Source organism: Plectropomus leopardus, chromosome 14, assembly GCF_026936395.1.
Source record: "Plectropomus leopardus strain MGB_pleo_1.0 chromosome 14, ASM2693639v1, whole genome shotgun sequence".
NCBI classification, from domain to species: domain Eukaryota; kingdom Metazoa; phylum Chordata; class Actinopteri; order Perciformes; family Serranidae; genus Plectropomus; species Plectropomus leopardus.
Window position 1 is genome coordinate 34,559,726 of NC_142189.1, and position 20,558 is coordinate 34,580,283.

A 20,558-nucleotide genomic window follows, 5' to 3' on the forward strand; every position below is an offset into this window, starting at 1 on the left:
ATATTAATAGCACAGGTTCTGGCAGGTAGGTCAAAAAGTGACAAAGAAGCATTCCAAGTACAAGTAAGTTTTTAAAAACTTCCCCTTCCACCTTCTCTTCCCCTTTCTTTGTCACTCTCTCAAAAGAATGTGTGTAGTTGGTCGATTAATCAAGGACATGGTCATGTCATTGTTTGATTCCTGTGGACCTCGACAAGTTATCTGGCTTACCCACTCCCCCCAAGCCACAAAGTATTCAGACACTACCGAATAATAATAATAATAATAATAATAATAATAATAATAATAATAATAATAATAATAATAATAATGATAATAATAATAATAATAATAAGTAAACAAATAAATAAAAACAAAAATGAATTGCAGATTGTGTTCCCCCAAATGAATGGTTTGTTGTTGGAGCAACTACAGCAGACGCCAGTGTGCACAGGTAGACAATCTGCAATCTGCTAGATCTTAACAAACAGAGCTTCGTTTTTTAAAAACTTTTCCTTGATTCTTCTTGATTCCCAAACTGACATTAAAAAATGCTGTATGACATCTTTTAAAGGGTAACTTAAAAACAAAAAAAACCTGAATTTTTTTTTTTCACTTCAAAACCAAAACCTTTTTTTCATAATAGTCCTTTTTTTATTTTAATATTCAGACTTTTTTGTTCAAATATGATCTTAATGTTAAATGTTACAATATTATGACTTTTACTCCTAATATTTTAACATTGTAGTAGGGTCATGCCCTTTTCTAAAAAAAAAAAAAAAAACAAAAGAACAAAACAAAATAAAAAAGACCTTTTCTTAAAAACAATCTGATTTTATTTTGCAATTTAAAAAATAAAATAATAATAATATGACTGAGTACTGGAATAAGTAACTTTAAAAATATTGAATATATATTTAATATTGTATTCAAGCAGCAGATGATGGAAAGCAAGATGACAATAAAATTTCTGTCTATCACCTTCATTTCCACGCTCAGTCTCCTAAAATGCTAATGGCTTGGTTTTAACCTGACCCCCCAGCAACCAGCAGCCAGCGCCACCAGCATGACACCAGTAAACACTTGCATGACTATGGTGTTGTCCCACAGTGAGCCGTGGCTGCTGTCATTGTATATTAATATAGCTGGCAGTTTATAATTCATAGGGCAGGATTACTTGGGAGTGCTGGTCCCAGGCCTGCTACCAGCACTGACATAGTGAGTACTAACAATACTGGACATGCCTCGCTCTCCACTGCCCACTCCAATGCCCATTATAATAATATATTTAAGGATTAAAGCTGCTTTATCTTAGACACCCATCAATTATGGATGGCACATTTTAAAAATGAATTACCCCAAATTAAATGATTTAAGATAATGTTTCTTTAATAAATTATTAATAGGGCCAGAGGGCAGAGAAGGGGAAAATACATTAAATAAACCTTTTTTCTCCCCAACAAAAGGAGAAAGGAAAGAAATAATAGACAGGTGATGACCATGTGTCTTTGGAGGAGAAGACAACTTGATCCAAAGATAGACGGTTTGTAAACAACACTACACACAAGATGTAAGAAGTGAGATGAAGTTAAGTCTCTTAGAGCTTCAGGACTAGGGTTGCAAAATTTCAGGAATTTTAAAGTTGGAAACTTTCCATGGGAATTAACAAAAATTAACAGGAATTTATGAGAAAAACAGGAATAAAACTGGAATTTACAAAATTGAAGGTTGGCCCTTAACAGGGATTTTAAATATAGTTGGGGACATTTTGTAGCATAATCTTGACTAAAACAACCAGATTTCATGCTAGTACACTTCAGAATATCTAAGCTATTCCTCAATCACATGCACATAGCACACTGCTTACTGCAGGGGTATTGAGGACATGCCCCCTAAATGCACTGTGCATTCCTCCATCACATGCACAGATGATTTCTAGAGCCCTGGACTACTGAGGCCACATTTTTTGAGCCCAGAGCACAAGACTATTGAAGCCACACATTTGAGCCCATGGACTACATAAAGTGAAGTAAGTTTTCATGATATTATGGGGTAAATATTTTTGATGTATGGGAATAATGTTTAACTGGCAAATATCACATGAATGTATGTATGAATGTATGCATACAGTAGATAGCTAACTGATAAGTTAGATGCTACATGTAAGCTATAGCTAGCACCACTTCATTGACCATTTAAGAGGCTATCTAATCATGATACTAGCTACCTCAAATGTGATGCTCCTTTTTCTGCCTCCAGCAAGATGTTTTTCTGTACATCAACTGTAAAATATTCTTAAGACCTTTGCAGTTGTTTGGCTAGGCTGACTATTCATATTTTTACAAGCCGTTGTCATCTTATTCTACAGAAAAATACCACATGCGCCGTCTGATGTGTGGAGGCATTTCAAACAAGCTAATGTTCAAGGAAAGTCATTGTATACTATGTGCATGTGATTGAGGAATAGCATACATATTTTCAAGTGTACTTGCATGGAATCTGGTTGTTTTAGTCATAATTATGCTAAAATATATTTTCCCACCTATATTTAAAATCGCTGTTAAGGGCCAACCTTCAGTTTTGTAAATTCCATGGTCAGGGTTACAATTCCAGGTTTATTCCTGTTTATTCCCATAAATTCCTGTTAATTCCCACCAATTCCCATAATTCCCATGAAAAGTTTCCAATTTGTAATATTTCCAAAATTCCCCACTTTAACTTCCCATGGAAATTTTCTGAAAAGTTTCTGGAAAGTTACAGAAATTTACCAGAAATTTTCTGTCCCTTTATCTACCTATATCTGCCAGTGACATCAACACTTTAGTATATATGCGTGGCACTATATGTTACATCCTCCCTTCTTAAAATATTAGTTTCAGTAATCTAATTAGTAACTCTTATGGTAAACAACCTCAGAAATAAACTTGTTTCTTGCTGTTTAAGGTGTACATTTGTTTAACACAAGCACTAATGAATATAAATCTCATTTCATTATAATGACAGAAATTCTTTTCTTTTCAAAACATTAATACAAACTAATATTGTGTTTGAGAATTACATAAGTCAAGTCAAGTCAGTTTTATTTATAGAGCCCATTATCACAAAACATGGTTTGCCTCAGAGGGCTTTACAGTGTACGACATCCCTCTGCCCTTAGACCCTCACATCACCCAAGGAAAAACTCCCGAAAAAGAATCCCTGTAACGGGGGGGAAAAAAAAGGAAGAAACCTCAGGAAGAGCGGTAGAGGATAATGAGGGATCCCTCTTCCAGGACGGACAGACGAGCAATAGATGTCGTAAATAGCAAATGAAATACAATCATGGCAAAAAAGGAAAGAGAAAGAGAGAGGGGGAGAGAGGGGGAGAGAGGGGAAGAGAGGCACAGCAATAATAGAAACAGATGCATGTCATATTACAATAATGGTAGGTGTGAAATTAGTAATTGCACTCTATGATGATGTTGAGGGAGATGATAACAGTCTCATGCATATGTTGAAAGGGAGGTGTCCAAAGGCAAGATCACAGCATTGGCGCAACCAGGACCAGACCACATTCAGGGCGAGCGAGGGGCACAGAATCAGTACAGCCACAGCACGAGCACAACCAAAGGCAGGGTCGCAGCATCAGCACAGCTATCACCACGGTCAGGCACAGTCAAGGTTACGGCCAGGATCCAGGAAAACTAGGAAACAAGGGAGCAGGAACGCTCCCGAGAGGCAACAGGATTAGCGTAGTGCAGTTCAACAGACCCAGGCTCTGTAATCGCGAGCCCCAGGTAGTGAGAGTACCACATGGCTATCACAGAGCTAAGTTAAGCTTGCAAATGGCAATGCAGTTAACAGACATGCATGATTTCCGATGGCGGCATTGAGAGAAGGAAAGGAGCTCAGCGTATCAGGGGAAGTCCCCCAGCAGGTTAAACCTATGTCAGCCTAACTATGGGCTGGTCCAGGCAGCCTGAGCCAGCCCTAATTATAAGAAGGTCTTACCCTTTACCTTTCTCTGCAAAACAAAATAAAATCTGTTCCATAAACATACATTGAACATCACTTGTTCAATTTGGTTTTTTAAACTGCGAGAAATAACATTATATTGTAGTCTCTGACCTTCTGAAGGTGGAGCATGACCTCTAGTAGCAGCTCATAAGAAAGTCTTTGTACCTCTCAGGTGGTCCTATAACTCGTCCATTCCTGGTCTGCACTGGCTGAGGTGAAAATGACAGCTCAGCATTATCAGTAGTACCTGTCTCTGGCGTACTGGGTTGTTCATCATCCTCACAGTCTGTTTCTGAGCTCATCTGAATGTCGTGTGGTGTTTTCCTCAGATGGCGCCTGTTGCATCTGTAAAAGCTGACCAGATGGTGTCACTATGCTGTAAGACCATGGTTCATCTCTCTGCGTGGTGACCACTGCTGGATGCCAACCTTGCGCTGTTTCATGTGAACAGTATTGCCTGGGTGTAGCTCTGGAAGTTTCTTTGCTCCTCTCTTTTAGTACTGTTTCTTCTGTATATGTTGCAGGGCTGAATAGGCATCTCCTGGTACTGCAGGCCGGAGTACTGTGCTGGAGGTTGGTAAAGTGCTTCTTAGGACTCTGCCCATGAGTAGTTGTGCTGGAGAATATTCCATGCCTCTAACTGGGGTGTTTCTCAAGGTAAGAAGTGCAAGTGTTTGTTTGTTTGTTTGTTGTGCTTTTTTCAGGACTTATTTCACTGTTTTGATTGTTATTTCAGCAAGCCCATTTGACTGTGTATACCCTGGGCTGGAGTGGGTAAGTTTTATGCCCCATGATGTTGTGAAGTTTTTCATCTCCATGCTTGCAAAAGGAACATGGTCACACGCTATTTCTTTTGGTATTCCTATTCTTGAGAAGACTGATTTAATTTTGTTGATCACTGTGTTTGCTGTTTTGTCTTTAATGTTCAATACCTCTGGGTATTTTGAGAAATAGTCAACCATGAGCAGAAACGACTGACCTTTTATTTCAAAGATGTCAGCTCCTACTTTAAGCCAAGGTAGCTCAGGGATGCCATGCGAAATCAGTGGCTCTCTCTGGTCTCTGGGCTGGAACTGTTGGCATGTTCTGCAGCTCTTGACCATTTGCTCTATTCTTATATTCATTCATGGCCAATAGCAGTGTTTCCTAGCCAGTGCTTTGATGCATTGCATACCCTGATGAGCGACATGTAGCTTTTGCAGCTTGCATTTTCTCGTTGTCTTGGGAGGATTATCCTGTCTCCTGCAAACATGACTCCTTCTCTCACTGATGCAGTGTGCCTGATGGGCCAATACTATGTCAGTCTTACATCTACCTGTTTCCTGTGCTTAGGCCAGCCCGTCCTGTGTGTGTCCTGTAGCACCTGCAGTGTTTTGTCTCTGACTGTCTCATGTTTTAGTTGTTGTCCTGTTGTTCAAATGCCTCTGCACTTAATGCATCTGTAGTCTCTAGAGCATCGATAACTTTCTCATCTGTTATGTCATCTTCTGTTGTAGCTTGTTCATGAATGGCGGCTCATGAGAGTGTGTCAGCAATTAGTAGATCTTTACCTGGTGTGTAGGTCACATCAAGATCATATCGTTGCAGCTGGAGCAACATCCTCCGCAGTCTGGATGGGGCTGTTCCAAATGGTTTTCTTAGAATATTTTCCAGCGGTTTGTGATCTGACTGAACTTTAACCATCACTCCATACACATACTGATGGAACTTTTTGACAGAGAACACTGTGGCCAACAGCTCCTTCTCAATTTGTGCATAATTTTTCTCTGACTCAGTCAGTGATCTTGATGCGTAAGCTATTGGGTGGCCTTCTTGAAGGAGACACGCTCCCAGCCCATCTTTAGATGCATCGGCCTGTATGACAAGATGGTTTTTACGGTCAAAGAATCCTAGAACAGGAGCAGTCACAAGGGCATTTTTTAGTGTCTTATCTCATCTTATTCATGTCCCCACTGCCATACAATGTCCATCCGTAGCAGCTGTCTCAATGGCACTGTTATGGTGGCCTCACCTGGAATGTACTGCAATTGGTCTTTTATCATGCCTAGCATTCGCTGTAGTGCTGCTTTGTCAGTGGGCATGGCATTTCAGTGATGGCTTTAACCTTTGTCTGATCTGGCTTAACCTGAAGTGACAGTGTGACCCATGTAGTTGACACTGCTCACCTTGTACTGTATTTTGTCTTTGTTGAACCCTGGCCTATTTTGCTCTGTTCATTACTATCTGTATTATCTCATCATGCTCTTTTTCTGTGGCTGCAGCTATGATTATGTCATCAGTTATGATGTGGACTCCTTGAATGTCTCCAAATGTTTCACAGTTGCGCTGCTGAAAGACTTCACTTGATGACTTGATCTCAAATGGCATCCTTTTGAACATGTATCTCCCCCATGGTGTGTTAAATATACAGAGCAGCGATGACTCCTTGTCTAGCTTTACTTGCCAGTATCAGTCCTTTTCATCTAGCACTGTGAATATTTTCTTGCCTGCAAGTTTGCACAAAATTTCCTCTGTTGTGGGAATGGAGAAGTGCTGTCTCAATATTGCTTTGTTCAGTCACTAGGGTCCAAGCAAACCCTTAATTTCCTCATCTTTTGTTATTGTGACTACAAGATTGTTTATCAGGTCATCAAGAGTGGCCTTGAGCCAGTCCATCACTGATAGTGGTATTTTCCTGCAGCCATGTATAACTGGTGTAGCTATGGGGTCTGTGTGGATAAGGTATTCACCAGAAAACTCCCCTAGGCCTTCAAACACTGTTGGGTGTCGAGCAACCAGCTCCTCTTTTGTTGTTAGAAGTTTCACTTCCAGTGAATCAATGTCCATCCTTCCCACTAGATGCAGTGTTTCACATGCTGCTCTCCCTAAGATGGGTACGGATGAGTGATTTTGAAACATAGAATGGTACATTTGCCTCAGCTGTAGATTTGGAGCATTTGAGTGTAAGGGACGACAAACCTCCTCCTTGACATGCTGACGTACTGCGGGTAAGCGTGTTACATCACTTCCGGTGCATCTTTGTCTGTGCCTCGGGCAGCGTCTCTGAGCTGCTCCTAAGAGCGATTCCCAGCTAATCTTATTACTTGTTCCTTATTTCGATTGCTTTTTATTTGTCTGTGACTGAAAACTCACTGAATCACTCACAGCTGTCTCCTCCTCTTAGCAGCTTTTCCTGTGTATTCACAGCCGCTCACTCACTGTTAGCCCGTTAGCTACTTTAGCATTAGCTCTGGTTAGTGATGGCTTCTCCCTGCTCCTCTCCCTCTTCTGCTCTCTCCTGCTCAGTGTGTCAGATGTTTAGTTACTCCTCTGCCTCCTTCAGTGATAGTGGTACCTGTAACAAGTGTAGTTTATTATACCTCTGCACCGTGGATAATCCCTCTTTAGCTGCGATAGTTAGCAAGCCCCCTGTAGCCGGTGCCGACCGACATAGCATAGCCTCTGCTAGCCGTCCCCCAGCAACCCCCGTGCAGCTGGGAGGCTGGGTGACTGTCTGAGCGAAGCATAGTAAGCCGAAGCCCACAGTACACCCCCCCCTTCATGTTTCAAATAAGTACTCCCGCTTAACCACACACCGGGCGAGGACACAACCCTGGTCATTGGTAGCTCTATTTTGCGAAACGTGAAGTTAGTGACAGCAGCGGCCATAGTCAAATGTATCCATGGGGCCAGAGCGGGTGACATCGAGTCAGATTTGAAGCTGCTGGTTAAGGCTAAACGTAAATACAGTAAGATTGTTATTCACGTCGGCGGCAATGGCACCCGGTTACACCAATCGGAGGTCACTAAAATTAACACAGAGTCGGTGTGTGAGTACGCAAAGACGATGTCGGACACCGTAATCTTCTCTGGACCCCTCCCCAATGTGACCAGTGACGACATGTTTAGCCACATGTCAGCACTCAACCGCTGGTTGTCGAGGTGGTGTCCAGCAAATGATGTGGGCTTTGTTAATAATTAGCACTCCTTTTAGGGAGTGCCAATTATTAACGAAGCTTTTATTTGATCAAGGTTTATCTTTTGCTTCCCATATAAAACAAACTTCAAGGACTGCTTTCTTTCACTTGCGCAACATCGCAAAAATTAGACATATCCTATCCCAGACAGATGCTGAAAAATTAGTACATGCATTTGTCACCTCTAGGCTGGATTACTGTAATTCCCTATTATTCAGTTGCCCCAACAAATCACTTAGGTCGCTCCAAATGGTGCAGAACGCTGCTGCACGTGTTGTAATTACTCTTGTTTTAGCTTCTTTGCTCTGGCTCCCTGTAAAATCCAGGATTGAATTTAAAATCTTCCTCCTTACTTACAAAGCTCTAAATGGTCAGGCTCCGTCTTATCTGTAGCAGCTCATAGTTCCTTACCAACCCTCAAGATCACTGCACTCTGAAAATGCAGGATTACTGGTGGTGCCCAAAGTTTCCAAATGAAGGATAGGAACCAGAGCCTTCAGCTACCACGCTCCTCTCTTAAGGAACCATCTTCCAGTTTCGGTTAGGGAGGCAGACATGTTTTCACTTTTAAGGGTAGACTTAAGACCTTCCTCTTTGATAAAGTTTATAATTTTCACTGGCTCAGGTTGCCCGGACCAGCCCATAGTTAGGCTGATGTAGGTTTAACCTGCCGGGGGACTTACTATAGGGGTCAAAGAGCAGTGGGGACCTTTATATTTAAGCCATAATAGCTGATTAGTGACCCTAGTTTCGTTAGTTTTTTGTGCTCAGTTGAAATCCCCGTCCGTGTGCAGGGAGGAGGGAGAGGTGGCAGAGCTTCCGGCCTGATCCGGCGGGGGTGGTTTTGAGTCCGTTCAGACCTGCCACTCTGGCTTTGCTCCCTCTCTTTCTTTCTTTTCTATTACTGCTCTCTGGCATTCATATTTAAGTCGGAATTATTGCTCAGTGACTCTAGGATCCTCATTGAGTGCTTATCCTTTTTACTGTTAACCACCTTGGTTCTGTTGAACTGCACTACGCTAATCCCGTTGCCTCTCCGGAGCGTTCCTGCTCCCTTGTTTCCTAGCTTTCCCGAATCCTGGCCGCAACCCTGGCTGTGCCTGATCGTCCCATATCTGTGCTGGTGCTGTGATCCTGCCTTTGGTTGTGCTCGTGCTGTGGCTGCACTGATATTCGACCCCCCACTCGCCCTCATCGTTCTCTTGGTCCTAGTTGCGCTGATGCTGTGATCATGTCTTTGGACACCTCCATATCAATATATGCATGAGACTCTTATCAACACCCACAATATCATTATAGAGTGCATTTGAGAATTTCGCACCTATCGTCATTGTATTATGACATGCGTCTGTTTCCATTATTGCTGTTCCCCTCCCCCCTCTCTCTTTCTCTTTCCTTTTTGCCACAATTGTACTTCATTTGTTATTTACAGCATCTATTGCACGTCTGTCTGTCCTGGAAGAGGGATCCCTCATCATCCTCTGCCGCTCTTCCTGAGGTTTCTTCCTTTTTTTCCCCCCGTTACAGAGTTTTTCCTTGGGTGATGTGAGGGTCTAAGGGCAGAAGGATGTCGTGCACTGTAAAGCCCTCTGAGGCAAACCCTGTATTGTGATAATGGGCTCTATAAATAACATTGACTTGACTTGACTATAGGGCTGGTAGGAGGTATGGTGGATGGATCCAACAAACCCCGACTTTCATATGGGAGTCCAATGTTCACCTCTCTATTTTTTCTGCATCTTACCATGTCCCTCCTTCCCATAATCCTAACCATCTGTGCCAGTATGTGAGTTGGCTGCCATTAGCTGTCATTGTCTGAACATAACCACGTGCTGCATCATGCCACCATATGCTTTTGTTGACATCACAGCAGCAGCATCCCTGAATGTAAAGAGCAGACACAGAAGGATACCTAGAGCATAACATGTAGATGCAGAAGTCCACAGCAAAGCGGCAACTTGTGATGAGTAGGGATGAGAACATGTTGAGTGGAATTAAGAGAGGCAGAGCTTTTGAACAAATTGTCATCAAATCAAAGCTGAGAACCTTTTGTAAAAGGATGACACATGAAACCTTATCCATTCACTCACAGAGTGCTAGTTTCTATTGTTCATTTGAAAAGAAAAAACATTTCTTGAAGTAAAGGCAAGACAGCAGTCTGAGTCTTCAGAAATTTCTAATATGTCTTTATTCATTGCCCCGTCTTTTAAAACATTCCGCTAAGAATAGGTCCATCCACTGAATTTAATTTTATATATGAGCAGCAGTAGTGCATGGTTAACTGTGGTGTAAAACAATGTTAAAATGTTAAAACCACCAATCAGAGCAGACATGAGAAGCATTTTTGCTGATAGTCCCCCCCAAAAAATATTCCATCTTATTTTAGAATTTTGGTTTCATTTCTTTCAGCGTTAACATGAGTGGACGAGGCACAATTAACCTCTTCATTTAAGGAGTTTACTGAAGTCAAAGAAGGCAGAGACAGAAAAGACAGTCCAGTGTGCTCCAGGGCTAATCCCTGGTGTGAATTTGGCCTGCCTGATTACTATTTATTTCAGTATTTCACTGCTTTTCATTAAACTAGGCTGCCTCAGCAGCAGAAAGATGCTAAACATGCTGCTACATGAGCAAATAAAACAGAAGAAAAGAACTATGGCATGGCTTTTGCTCAAGAGGTAGAAAACCTACAACTACCAGAATGCAATGTGCTGCTCTGGACCATTTAACACTCCTGCCAGTAGGTGGCATAATGCAAACTTGTCAGTTTGACACAATGGCAGCAGGCTGGTAAAAAACAGTGTCATTTTACACTTAATCAGCAAAGTAAAACATGTTTCTGAAAACATCTGAGGTGAGAGATATGCAACTCAGTATTAGAATCTTGACTCATATTTGTTCAGCACTGCTTCATTTTATTGTTCGATTTCAGGTTTTTCCTGCTCCATTTTCACTTTGCAGGATATAGTATTGCGCCCACTTGTTCAGAAACTCTTGTGATTACAGCAAAACACAACACTTAAATGTGTTTCAGAAAACATATTAGAAGAGAAATATCCAGTGCAGTAACATAATGTTAGTTTTAATTCGATCAAAGCTGCTGAGTTTTGGCGTTTGATGTGAGTTTGATCTGGGTTTGAGAGAAGCGAGAGCAGCAGGTTTGTCTCTTGATGTACTTTTATACTCTTGTGTTCGTGGTGGCGGGTGATATGAAAATGCAAAAGTATAGCCCATTGCTCAAGCGATAGCCAAGAGCCAGTGACAGTTGGTGTGGAGGGGAGCAGGGAGATGTCGGCACTGGTTTACTGCAGCTCATTTACAGATTCTAACCACAGTTCTGATACACAGCTGTTTGAAAATTGGTTGTGTTGGGCTGGGATTTGAAATCACGATGTCAGGTTCACTGCTCCATGACTGACAGCCATCTCCCATGGACAATGGACTCGTCGTCCTGCGGAGGTTTAGATGTCATGTGACCTTTAGAAAATATGGTCGTCTGATGACATGATAGCAGGTGGTTGTTTATGAGGGAGACAGTAATCTCTGTCTCAGTTCAGAGACAGTCTCTGCTGTCAGACGTAAACGTCCTGCTTGATCTTTCTCCAGGTGTCAACTGACTCTGATCCAGACTGGGGAGAGGACCGGAAGAGGTCAAAGTCATGAAGTCAGTGGACATCTAGAAAGAGACATCCACTGTTAAAGACATAACCACTTCACTCCCTGTACATGACCAAGGCCCGCCAGAGTCAGGATGTCCAGAGTCTGCGCTTCAGGCTGATGCATTGAGCCACGAGACATCTCATAATCACTCAACATTATTACTGATACACCTCAACAACAAAAGATGGACAACATCACAGCGCCCCAAAAGTCAGGCCTCTGCAGTGCCAGCAAATTGATATGTGCGAACCGTTAAAATAATATAGTAGCACAATGTGAGAGTAACAGAAATGTTTTGTTTTTTTTAAAGGGGGCTTTTAATTTAAAATGACAGATACAGAGAGTTCAGTGAAAGTAACTTTACCACTCAGTCACAGACACATTGGTAACAATACAATAGCTGTCGTTGTGGATAAAAATGAAGCCCAAAAATTTTATTTTGCAAAAAGAGGAGGAAGAGGAATCTGGCAAGTGATATTCGCAAGCAGGGCCCAAAATGAACGCGTGCTAATCGCCACATGCGGGGGTAGATTTTTCGTGTGGTTTGTTAAACTCAGAAGGATATCGACCACATGAGTAAATGTTGCGTCATAACAGTCATGTATGAGAAGAAACTGCTTGCACGCATAGTATGAATATGTATGCAATTAATTGTTTATTAGTCTCTGTGTTGGAACATTTTGAACTGTGCTCCTGATTTTCTTTGTGTGCTCCTGCTAATTTTTTTTTATTTAGGAGCAAATGTACTCGTTGGGAAAAAAGCTAGCGTAGAGCCCTGCCAAAAGTGAAGCCGTAACATCCCGATCATCCCCCGGTGGTTTGCTACAGTGTAGGCCATAACCCCTTGTCCTCATGGTAGTGGATGGACATGGGTCAAACTAAAAACTCAAAGTACACCTTAAATACAATTTTTCCAAAGTTGGTTCTGACATTTAAGGTTCTTCTTCTTACCCTGATGTTGGTTCAGATGTTTGTTTTCCTTATGAATCTGTTTGAATTTGTTATTTGATGATGTAAAAAGGGGATTTGCCAACATCTGTGCACTCGTGTTAAATGCCACTGCTCATGATTAGTCAGTGGGTGATACAGCAGAGATTGCTACTGCGCAGACTCTGGCTCCAAATGACGTCAAGATGGCAGCGACTGTATCTAGGATATTTTGGATTCATTTCTGTACAGTGGGAGCAAGTGGAGACGTGTAGTCCATCGTTATACAGGTGTATGAACAGAACTGTTTACAAAAGTTTGAGTTTGTCATGCTCTGTGAACAATGCAGCAAAAAACTGTAGTGATTTGGCTAAATGCAAATGAGCTGGAGGTCTTCTCCACTGATGATTGGAATCTTTGACATATGGGGGGGTAGCCCTACATACAACCACGTTATCACCTGACTATCTACTGACGGTGCTTCTTTATTTTTAATTTTTTTTAATTCTGTTTGAGTGAGTCCTCAGTGCTGCATATGGCTTTCTCAGTGATCATGAGGTCACTCATCAGTCCCTTTTGGTGACATCTGCAGATAATCACTGCAATGTAAACTTAGTACATTCATAAACATTCTTTTTTAGACTCACATTAAAACTAAATTCTTTGTTATTTAATAAGGGCTGCCATCATGTAATGACGGAAAATGTACAAATTGATCTGACGTTAAAAATAACATCTGTCATTAAAAAAGAAAAAATAAGAAAAACATCTTCAATTTTGGCGTGTCATATTGAACCATGACATTTACAATCAATTTCAAACCAGTTTTTATAGGTTAAGAACTTTTTCTTTATCTCTTTTTTTTAAATGATTTGAACCAGAAAAAAAGAAGCAACAGGGGGCAGCAATGGTCTTAACTCAGCAGCACACCCTAAAATGAGCTAAAAATACGATTGTCAGCTCAAAACATACAAGGACATAGATGCAGTGATAAACCAGCCAGTTCAGAGAAATTTTGGCTTTGTGGAATAACATTTACCTAACTCCATTCAGTTTTCAGCTAACAACTTGCTGGAACCAGTTTGTTGTGTCCCTCCATCACTTTCTTCCAATGCTGTAGGGCCCCATCTGTTTCAATGTAAACCTACGTTTTAAACTTCAAACAAAAGCTTATTTTAATCAAAAGCATTTTCAAACAAGTTCAGCAGCAGACGACTGAGAAAAGCCACGCTGAATGAATGAAGTCAGAAAAGTCAGCCAATTTTGAATTCAACTTTTCCAGCTTCTGTATTTCAGAGTCATCGGAGAGACTCAGAAATAAAAATAAATAGCATTGGCTGTGGCAGGAAGTGAAATCTATTTAGTCACTATTGTCTTTGGGATTCTCTTCAGTTCGACTGGCACTTAGGTCGGCCACTTCCCTTGGGCCCTCCTGGGTTGAACTTCCAATCAAGTCCAAAGCTGAGTGAATATCTTTGCTGGCTTTCTCCTGAGTCTTCTCCTGCACTGCTTCTCCATTAGCCTCCACACCCAGCCCATAAACAGCCTTCTCCCCATTAAGGAGGTGACTGTGCTCCTCCACCGGGATCTCTTGACCTTCCTCCACCTCTTCCAGCTTGCGTAGGATGATGGGAAGCTTTGCGTCTGCATCAGAGTTCTCAAGCATAGCAATATCGCTTTCCTCGTACTGAGGCAATGGAGCACCCTCTTCCAGCTTCTTCTCAAAGTGCAGACGTTTGGCCTGTCCACTGGCTGACGCTTTCTCTAAGATCTGCTTCTCGGCCAGGCGGAGCTGGATCGCCATGCGAGCATGAAGAGGTAGATCAGGTTTCTCAAGCATGAAGAGATCGTCCTAAAAGACAGCAGACCAGAGGTAAAAAGCCACAGAAAATGTGAAGAAAGAGGGAGGGAAAGATAACAAAAGGGCATGTAAGTTATGGTTGTGCCTCTGTGAACCAGGCAAACTGCAGTTACAGTTTACATCCATGTCTATCCAAAGTCATATGCAGCCATGACAGATCACAGTGCTTGAAATGATGCTGCAAAGAAGTGACATATTCTGAAACTTGGATGCTTTACACACGTGTTCAACCAGGCAGCACAGGATATCTATAAATCTGGCAGTTTTAAGCTGGACACCCAAGATTAGAGTCACCAAATCACTATGTGACTAAATGTCTCCCCTTTGGTTCCTGAGTCATGGTGCTGAATAATGGCCATTTATACTGCACTCTGGAGAATAAATCAGATGCAAGGTCACATTGACAAAAATCCCATCATTATCATTAAGTTCCAGTGGACTTTTTTCTTTTTTATTTCCAAATTTAAGTTAGTTCCCTCAATGTGTTCTTGAGATATTGCCTTCAGAAGAATGGGACAGATGTACGTACAGCAGTGACATGGATAAGCCTTTGTGAGATCAAGTTGGTTTGAACCTTACTGAACACTTGCCTCTTTGTCTAAAAACTTTCAACAAAATAAACATTCCAGACGAGACTGACCTGTGAGGTGGTCTTGTAGGTCTTGAGCAGCAGAGCAGCTCGGTTCTCAAGGAAAGTCCACAACTTGATCTCGTTCTCCCAGCTGACAGGGAACTCGCTGTTGCCCAAGGTGAAGATCTTATTGATGGCTCGATCTCCCAGCAGATAGTCTTTTAGTTCCTCTGTAAATAAACTAAATGTTAGCATATTTCAAAAGAACCCAAAGCACAACTGCAAGCCATTAGAGAAAAGTAGTAAAGGTGACATGGATTATAAAAGGTAATGGGTTTGTAAGACATAAACCTACAGGAGGGCAGCTAGTACCTTCTTCCCATAAAAGAAAACATTGTACTGTTAAAGTAAAGGTCTTCATGGGTCCCCTTCAGCTACTGCTCGTGATTGTTTTTGTAGAACATTATGGTGTCACAGTTGACTTTTGACCTCTTGCTTATAACATGTCAGAAAGTCATCATTGTATTCTAACAGACATTTCAGCCGTACCAATTATTGACTTATGGCCAAAAACATGTTTTAAGAGGCCATCAAGATCTGACCTTTAACCTTCAGCCCCCAGATTCTGATCAGTTATTCTTGATTTAAAGTGGACATTTGAACCAAATTTGAGGAAACTCCCTCAAGGCAGTCTTCAGATATTGTGTTCATGATAATGAAGTCCACTTGAATGTTGAATGTTTATGCCAAATTTAAAGAAATCCCCTCAAGGTGTGATCAAGATACTGTGTTCACAAGAATGAGACAGATGAGGTCACAGTGACCTTCACCTTTGACCTTTGACCACCACAATATAATCAGTCCATCGTTTAGTCCAAGTGAATGTTTGTGCTAGATTTGAAGAAATTCCCTTAAAGCGTTCTTCAAAGTGCTAGCCTCAGCTATCGCTGGAGTGGAGGCATAAAAAAACAAACCCAAAACCGATATACAGATATTTACTTTTTAACAAAATAGACCCATACTGAAATAGTCCTGATGAATGACAGAACCAATCTGAAATATACCTGACATAATTAGATCTGGTCCAAAATGCAGTCAACTCAGATTAGAGACAACCTCTGGCAGCAGCCTGATATTCCACCAATGAACAAGAAACCATTGATGTAAAGACAAGGAAGTCTTAAGAATCACTGCACCTGCTTTGTTTTGCCTACAATTTACACTCCCACGAAACAATCTATGCATCAAAACACAGATAATTTTGTCTTCTTTCACCTGACATCTCAATTGAAGCAATACATTGTCCTGCCTCAAAGCAACAAGAGATCCCTTCCCTGTCTCTTAATGTTGTCCTTATGTTATTTCACCTTAGTTTTAAGCGGAACCCAAATGAGTCTTTTGAAACTGTGATTTCGCTGTCAAATTTAATAGTTTATACATTTTTTGGTTAGTAATTATTTGTAATAATTATTTATTATTTCTTATAGCCACTTTGAATTTAAATTTTATTGCTTGTTTTTAAGGCATGACACGATCAGGCAACCCAATAACTCTGTTGCCTGGTTATTCTGTGGTGTCCCTGAACACAGGTGAAAGTGAAACAGCTGTTATGCTCCGAGCCGTTGGTCCATTCCATCCTGATGACATTAGAAGTGCCCCAACTGTATCATTAAAAGTTAAGCTAAGACATTCCTTTTTAGCCCCACATTCCAGTAGTCTGGTTCGACTATTTTAACTATTATTTTTTATTCTTTTATTGGTTTGAACATAGATGTGTTTTTACATTTACTGGTTTATTAGATTATCTATTATTTGGTTTGTTTTGTTTTTTTGGCTTAACTCATCTGTTATCATCTTTTATCGGCTTATTTTACTTATTTTATTATATTTTTAGTTCTTTAATTATTTTTAATTCATAAGTGGTATCCTCTACTATTGGTCTACTTTTAGTATAATTATTTTATTTAACTTAAACAGCTGTATATAAAGATAGATGACATGACAGCTCTCCCAAAGTGAAGCTTCATCATCTTGACCACCCCCTGGTGTCTGTCTGCTGTATAGGTCACAAAGCCCGTCTCTTTGAGTTTTTAGTTTGGTCAGAAGTGTCTGCATATCCATATGCTCACGTTTAATGGCGCTACTCACGATTGCTTGGACTGGTGTTTTGGCGGGAACTCCCTCACCGCAGATATTGCTTCTGCACAGAATCTTCGGACTCACACATCTTTGTATCTTTTATTGGTTTATTCTTCATCTTATTTTTTATTTTATGAGTTTTTATTTTTAATAGATTTGATTTGCTTTTATGGTCAGTTGACAGCTTTGTCTTGTGCCTACAACTTTCACTTCACACTGCGTGCAGGCGTAGTGTTACAACAAGTAACACTACGCCTTCCATCAATCTAGATTTACTATTAATTCTATTGTATCTTGTAAGGTAGCGGCTGAGGGTTTTGTTGAATGTAACTACAAGGAAAAGGTGTTTGAGAAGTTCCCTGTAGTCCAGCATGCATAACACTTCAGAATTGTTGGCATGGTCACTTTTACATTTTGCTGAGATACTTACAACAGTTTCCCCCTGCTGTCCGTATTTTCTCTATTTTTAATATACTTTCAACTCATACAAATACCCAGAAACAAAGAAGTCCTAACAAATCTATTATCAAACCCCTGATCTCTACTTCTTTTTTTTAGCAAATGGCAAAAAACATTCAGGTTACAGGCTTAGCATTTCAACTTAGCGATGACTGTTGTATTGGCTGGCTAAAATGACAACCACCTTTAAAAGCTGCTCTCTCCAAGCTCATGTCCATACACAGTGCAGACTTAACTGTCTTAGTTTGGACACACAGAGATGATTATTATTTAGGATTATTATTATCTTCCCATGATAGTAAAGACAACATCCACATATGCAGACTATCCCTTTTATTTAGAATTTTTTTGTGATTGTTGTCAAACATTGTGTAATAATGTCCTCAGTACTTTTTGTAAAGGTCATGTCATGTGTATAAGAAGTCACTGACGGTACTTTCCTCCTCCTTTGATCTCAGGACCGAAACATGGTTTTGTTACATGGGAAGGTGAAAGAGACAAACTGTGTGAGCACATGCATCCATCATGTCACACCTGGTAAGAAATATCAACACACACACACACACACACAAAGGCATTGAAACCATTTTAAAATTAACATGAAGCAAAAGATGTGAATAATATATCAGTGGGGTCCTGCAGATGAGTCCTGTGACAGAGGAGGATGTGGCCTTGTGGCCTTGTGGGCTTGGGGATTTACGACACTGGTGCCATTCCGCATACATGCCAATGAATATTGTAAATCCCCTGGTGGATTGCTCCCTCCACACATCTGGCAGCCTGCCGTGACCAATTAACCAACTAAGTAATGGACAGGTCTTGCTCTCCCTCTTTCTCTTTCTCCTCTACATCCACATTTTTACCTCACTGATGTGCATAGGAAATGCTCTCTGATGGCGGTCTCAGCGACAGGTCGGATACCATGGCATGTTTGTTTTAGACTGTGTTGCCAGGCTTGAGGTTCCATTGGAAATGTACAGCTGCCAGTGTTTCACAGTTTGTGTATGTATGTATGTGTGTGTGTGTGTGTGTATGGGTGTGTGTGTGTGTGTGTGTGCTGGTGTATCTGTCAATGTCTTACCCTCTGTCATGCAAAACACTCTGAGGAAGGCCAGGAGCTGGGCTGAGATGGGGGGTTCATTACAGTGCAGGGCAAAGATACAGGACCTGAAAACACAACATACACCAACATGTTAAGAAGAAACCAATAAACAGGCCCAGGAATTCAGAATATGTGCGTACAAATACAGTGATGTGTGTCGAACTGTGTCCAACTGTGTCCAACTGTATCCAACGAGACACATTGACTGAATCAGCCTATCATCAACACTCTCATATCTGTGTTCAGCACAGAGCTGGAGTCAGGACGTGCTTAGCTTAGCTTAGCTCAAAGACTGGGCGCAGTAGGAAGCATGTAGCCTAACTCAGTTTGTTCAAAATTCAGCAGCTCTACTCCTCATTGGTACCAGATCTCCCCTGTACTTGCCTCTCTTCACTGGTTACCAGTCAAGTCCAAATTTGATTTTAAAATTCTTTTGTTTTCAAAGCACTGCATGGAATCACACCTGGTTACAATTCTGAACAACTTTTCCCCTATCCCCCTTCTTAACCCCTCATATCTGGTGACCAATCACTACTCTCCATTCCACGCTCTCAGTCCAAAACTGAAGGTGATCTAGAATTTTCAGTTGCTGGCCCTAAACTGGGGAAAAGTCTCCCTCTGTCAGATCTTCCCCATCCATTGAGACATTTCAAACCTGTCCTAAAACCCATCTCTTTTCATTAGACTTTTAATATTCATTTTGATGATTTATTTTGTTGTTTGTACAATAGGTTTTTGATTTTAGATTGACAATAGATTTTATGAAGACACTGTATGCCTTTAAAATTACTTATTTTCTCTTACTCATGACAGTTTTTATGTTACCGACTTAATCCCTTTGGTCAACATTTGTCTGTCTATAAATAGATCTGACGTGACTTTCTTGGTTCAGAGTTCAAAAATGTGTCCACATACTATGATCAAAGTGCCCATACATTTTCATGGACACATTTCAAAACTTCTCCATAACTGCCCCTCTTGCCTGCTGTTTTTCAAACATATCAGATAAAAATCACAAACATACTTTCAGATAGCTGGCATATGTGGTGGGTGAGACAAAATGAGGGGAAAAAATGAAGAAATGTATGTAATGGTAAATAAAATGTCACACACTGACATATATTAAAGCTACGTTACATCAACAGCTGTTCAGATGCATTAGTTGGAAAGATAGTCGCAGGATATTATGGTAACAATTTCATTGCATACAAAAAAATATCCATGACTTAAAAAACTTGTAGTAAATTTGACAAAATCCACGACTTTTCCAAGCCGGAAAAATGTGTTTGTGAAATTCCATGACTTTTCCAGGTTTTTCATGAGCGTGGGTAACCTGTTTTAATACTTTTTGGTGACCAGCAGCAGAAAAGCAGCATGCAGCTTCCCAGAGATCTGGGGTCACAGTGAGGTTGCCATGTGTGGTAAATTCCTACTAAAACCTGCATGCATGGACTGAATCTGAAAATCTACATAATCCGAAATTGATTATTATAATAACTCCAGCATGCGAGTCATATTAATCCACCATCACACATCACATCATGTAAAGAAAGCAAAGCAGTATTTCTCCAAACTGCAAACTGTTCTCAAGTGATCTTTGTCTGAAATAAGTTGGACAAAGATACGAAATAAACATTATATGGTAACGCCTGTTTACTCGAAGATATATCTTAAGCTTAATGTCCGTTTTTTTGGTTAGTCCTCTAACTTGGGGTACAGAAAAACAACAGAGTTGGAGCTTTTCCAGATGATTAACCTTGACTTTCATGACAGCATGTATAAAATGCCCAACTGAGAACACCACCTCTGCCTGCATTTCAACTGATTCTATAAACTCAAACTCTTGCCTCTCTCATGTCTCTCTACACAGTAAATTGATGTTGTTTGAAGTATATCAGAAAGTCAGCAGTG

At 40.8% G+C, this 20,558-nt stretch overlaps 1 protein-coding gene across 1 annotated transcript in view; it reads right to left on the reverse strand.

Annotated features, from left to right (window-relative positions):
* Positions 1-10,822: 10,822 nt before the first annotated feature.
* setd3 (SET domain containing 3, actin histidine methyltransferase) overlaps positions 10,823-20,558 on the reverse strand; it is a 50,526-nt gene continuing 40,790 nt past the window's right edge. Inside the window, exons 11-13 of the mRNA XM_042500592.2 lie at positions 18,627-18,712; positions 15,017-15,177; positions 10,823-14,367 (exon numbers count right to left, since the gene is read on the reverse strand). Coding sequence (XP_042356526.2) covers positions 13,876-14,367; positions 15,017-15,177; positions 18,627-18,712 — 739 coding nt within the window. The 3' untranslated portion in view covers positions 10,823-13,875. The remainder of the gene's footprint in view (positions 14,368-15,016; positions 15,178-18,626; positions 18,713-20,558) is intronic.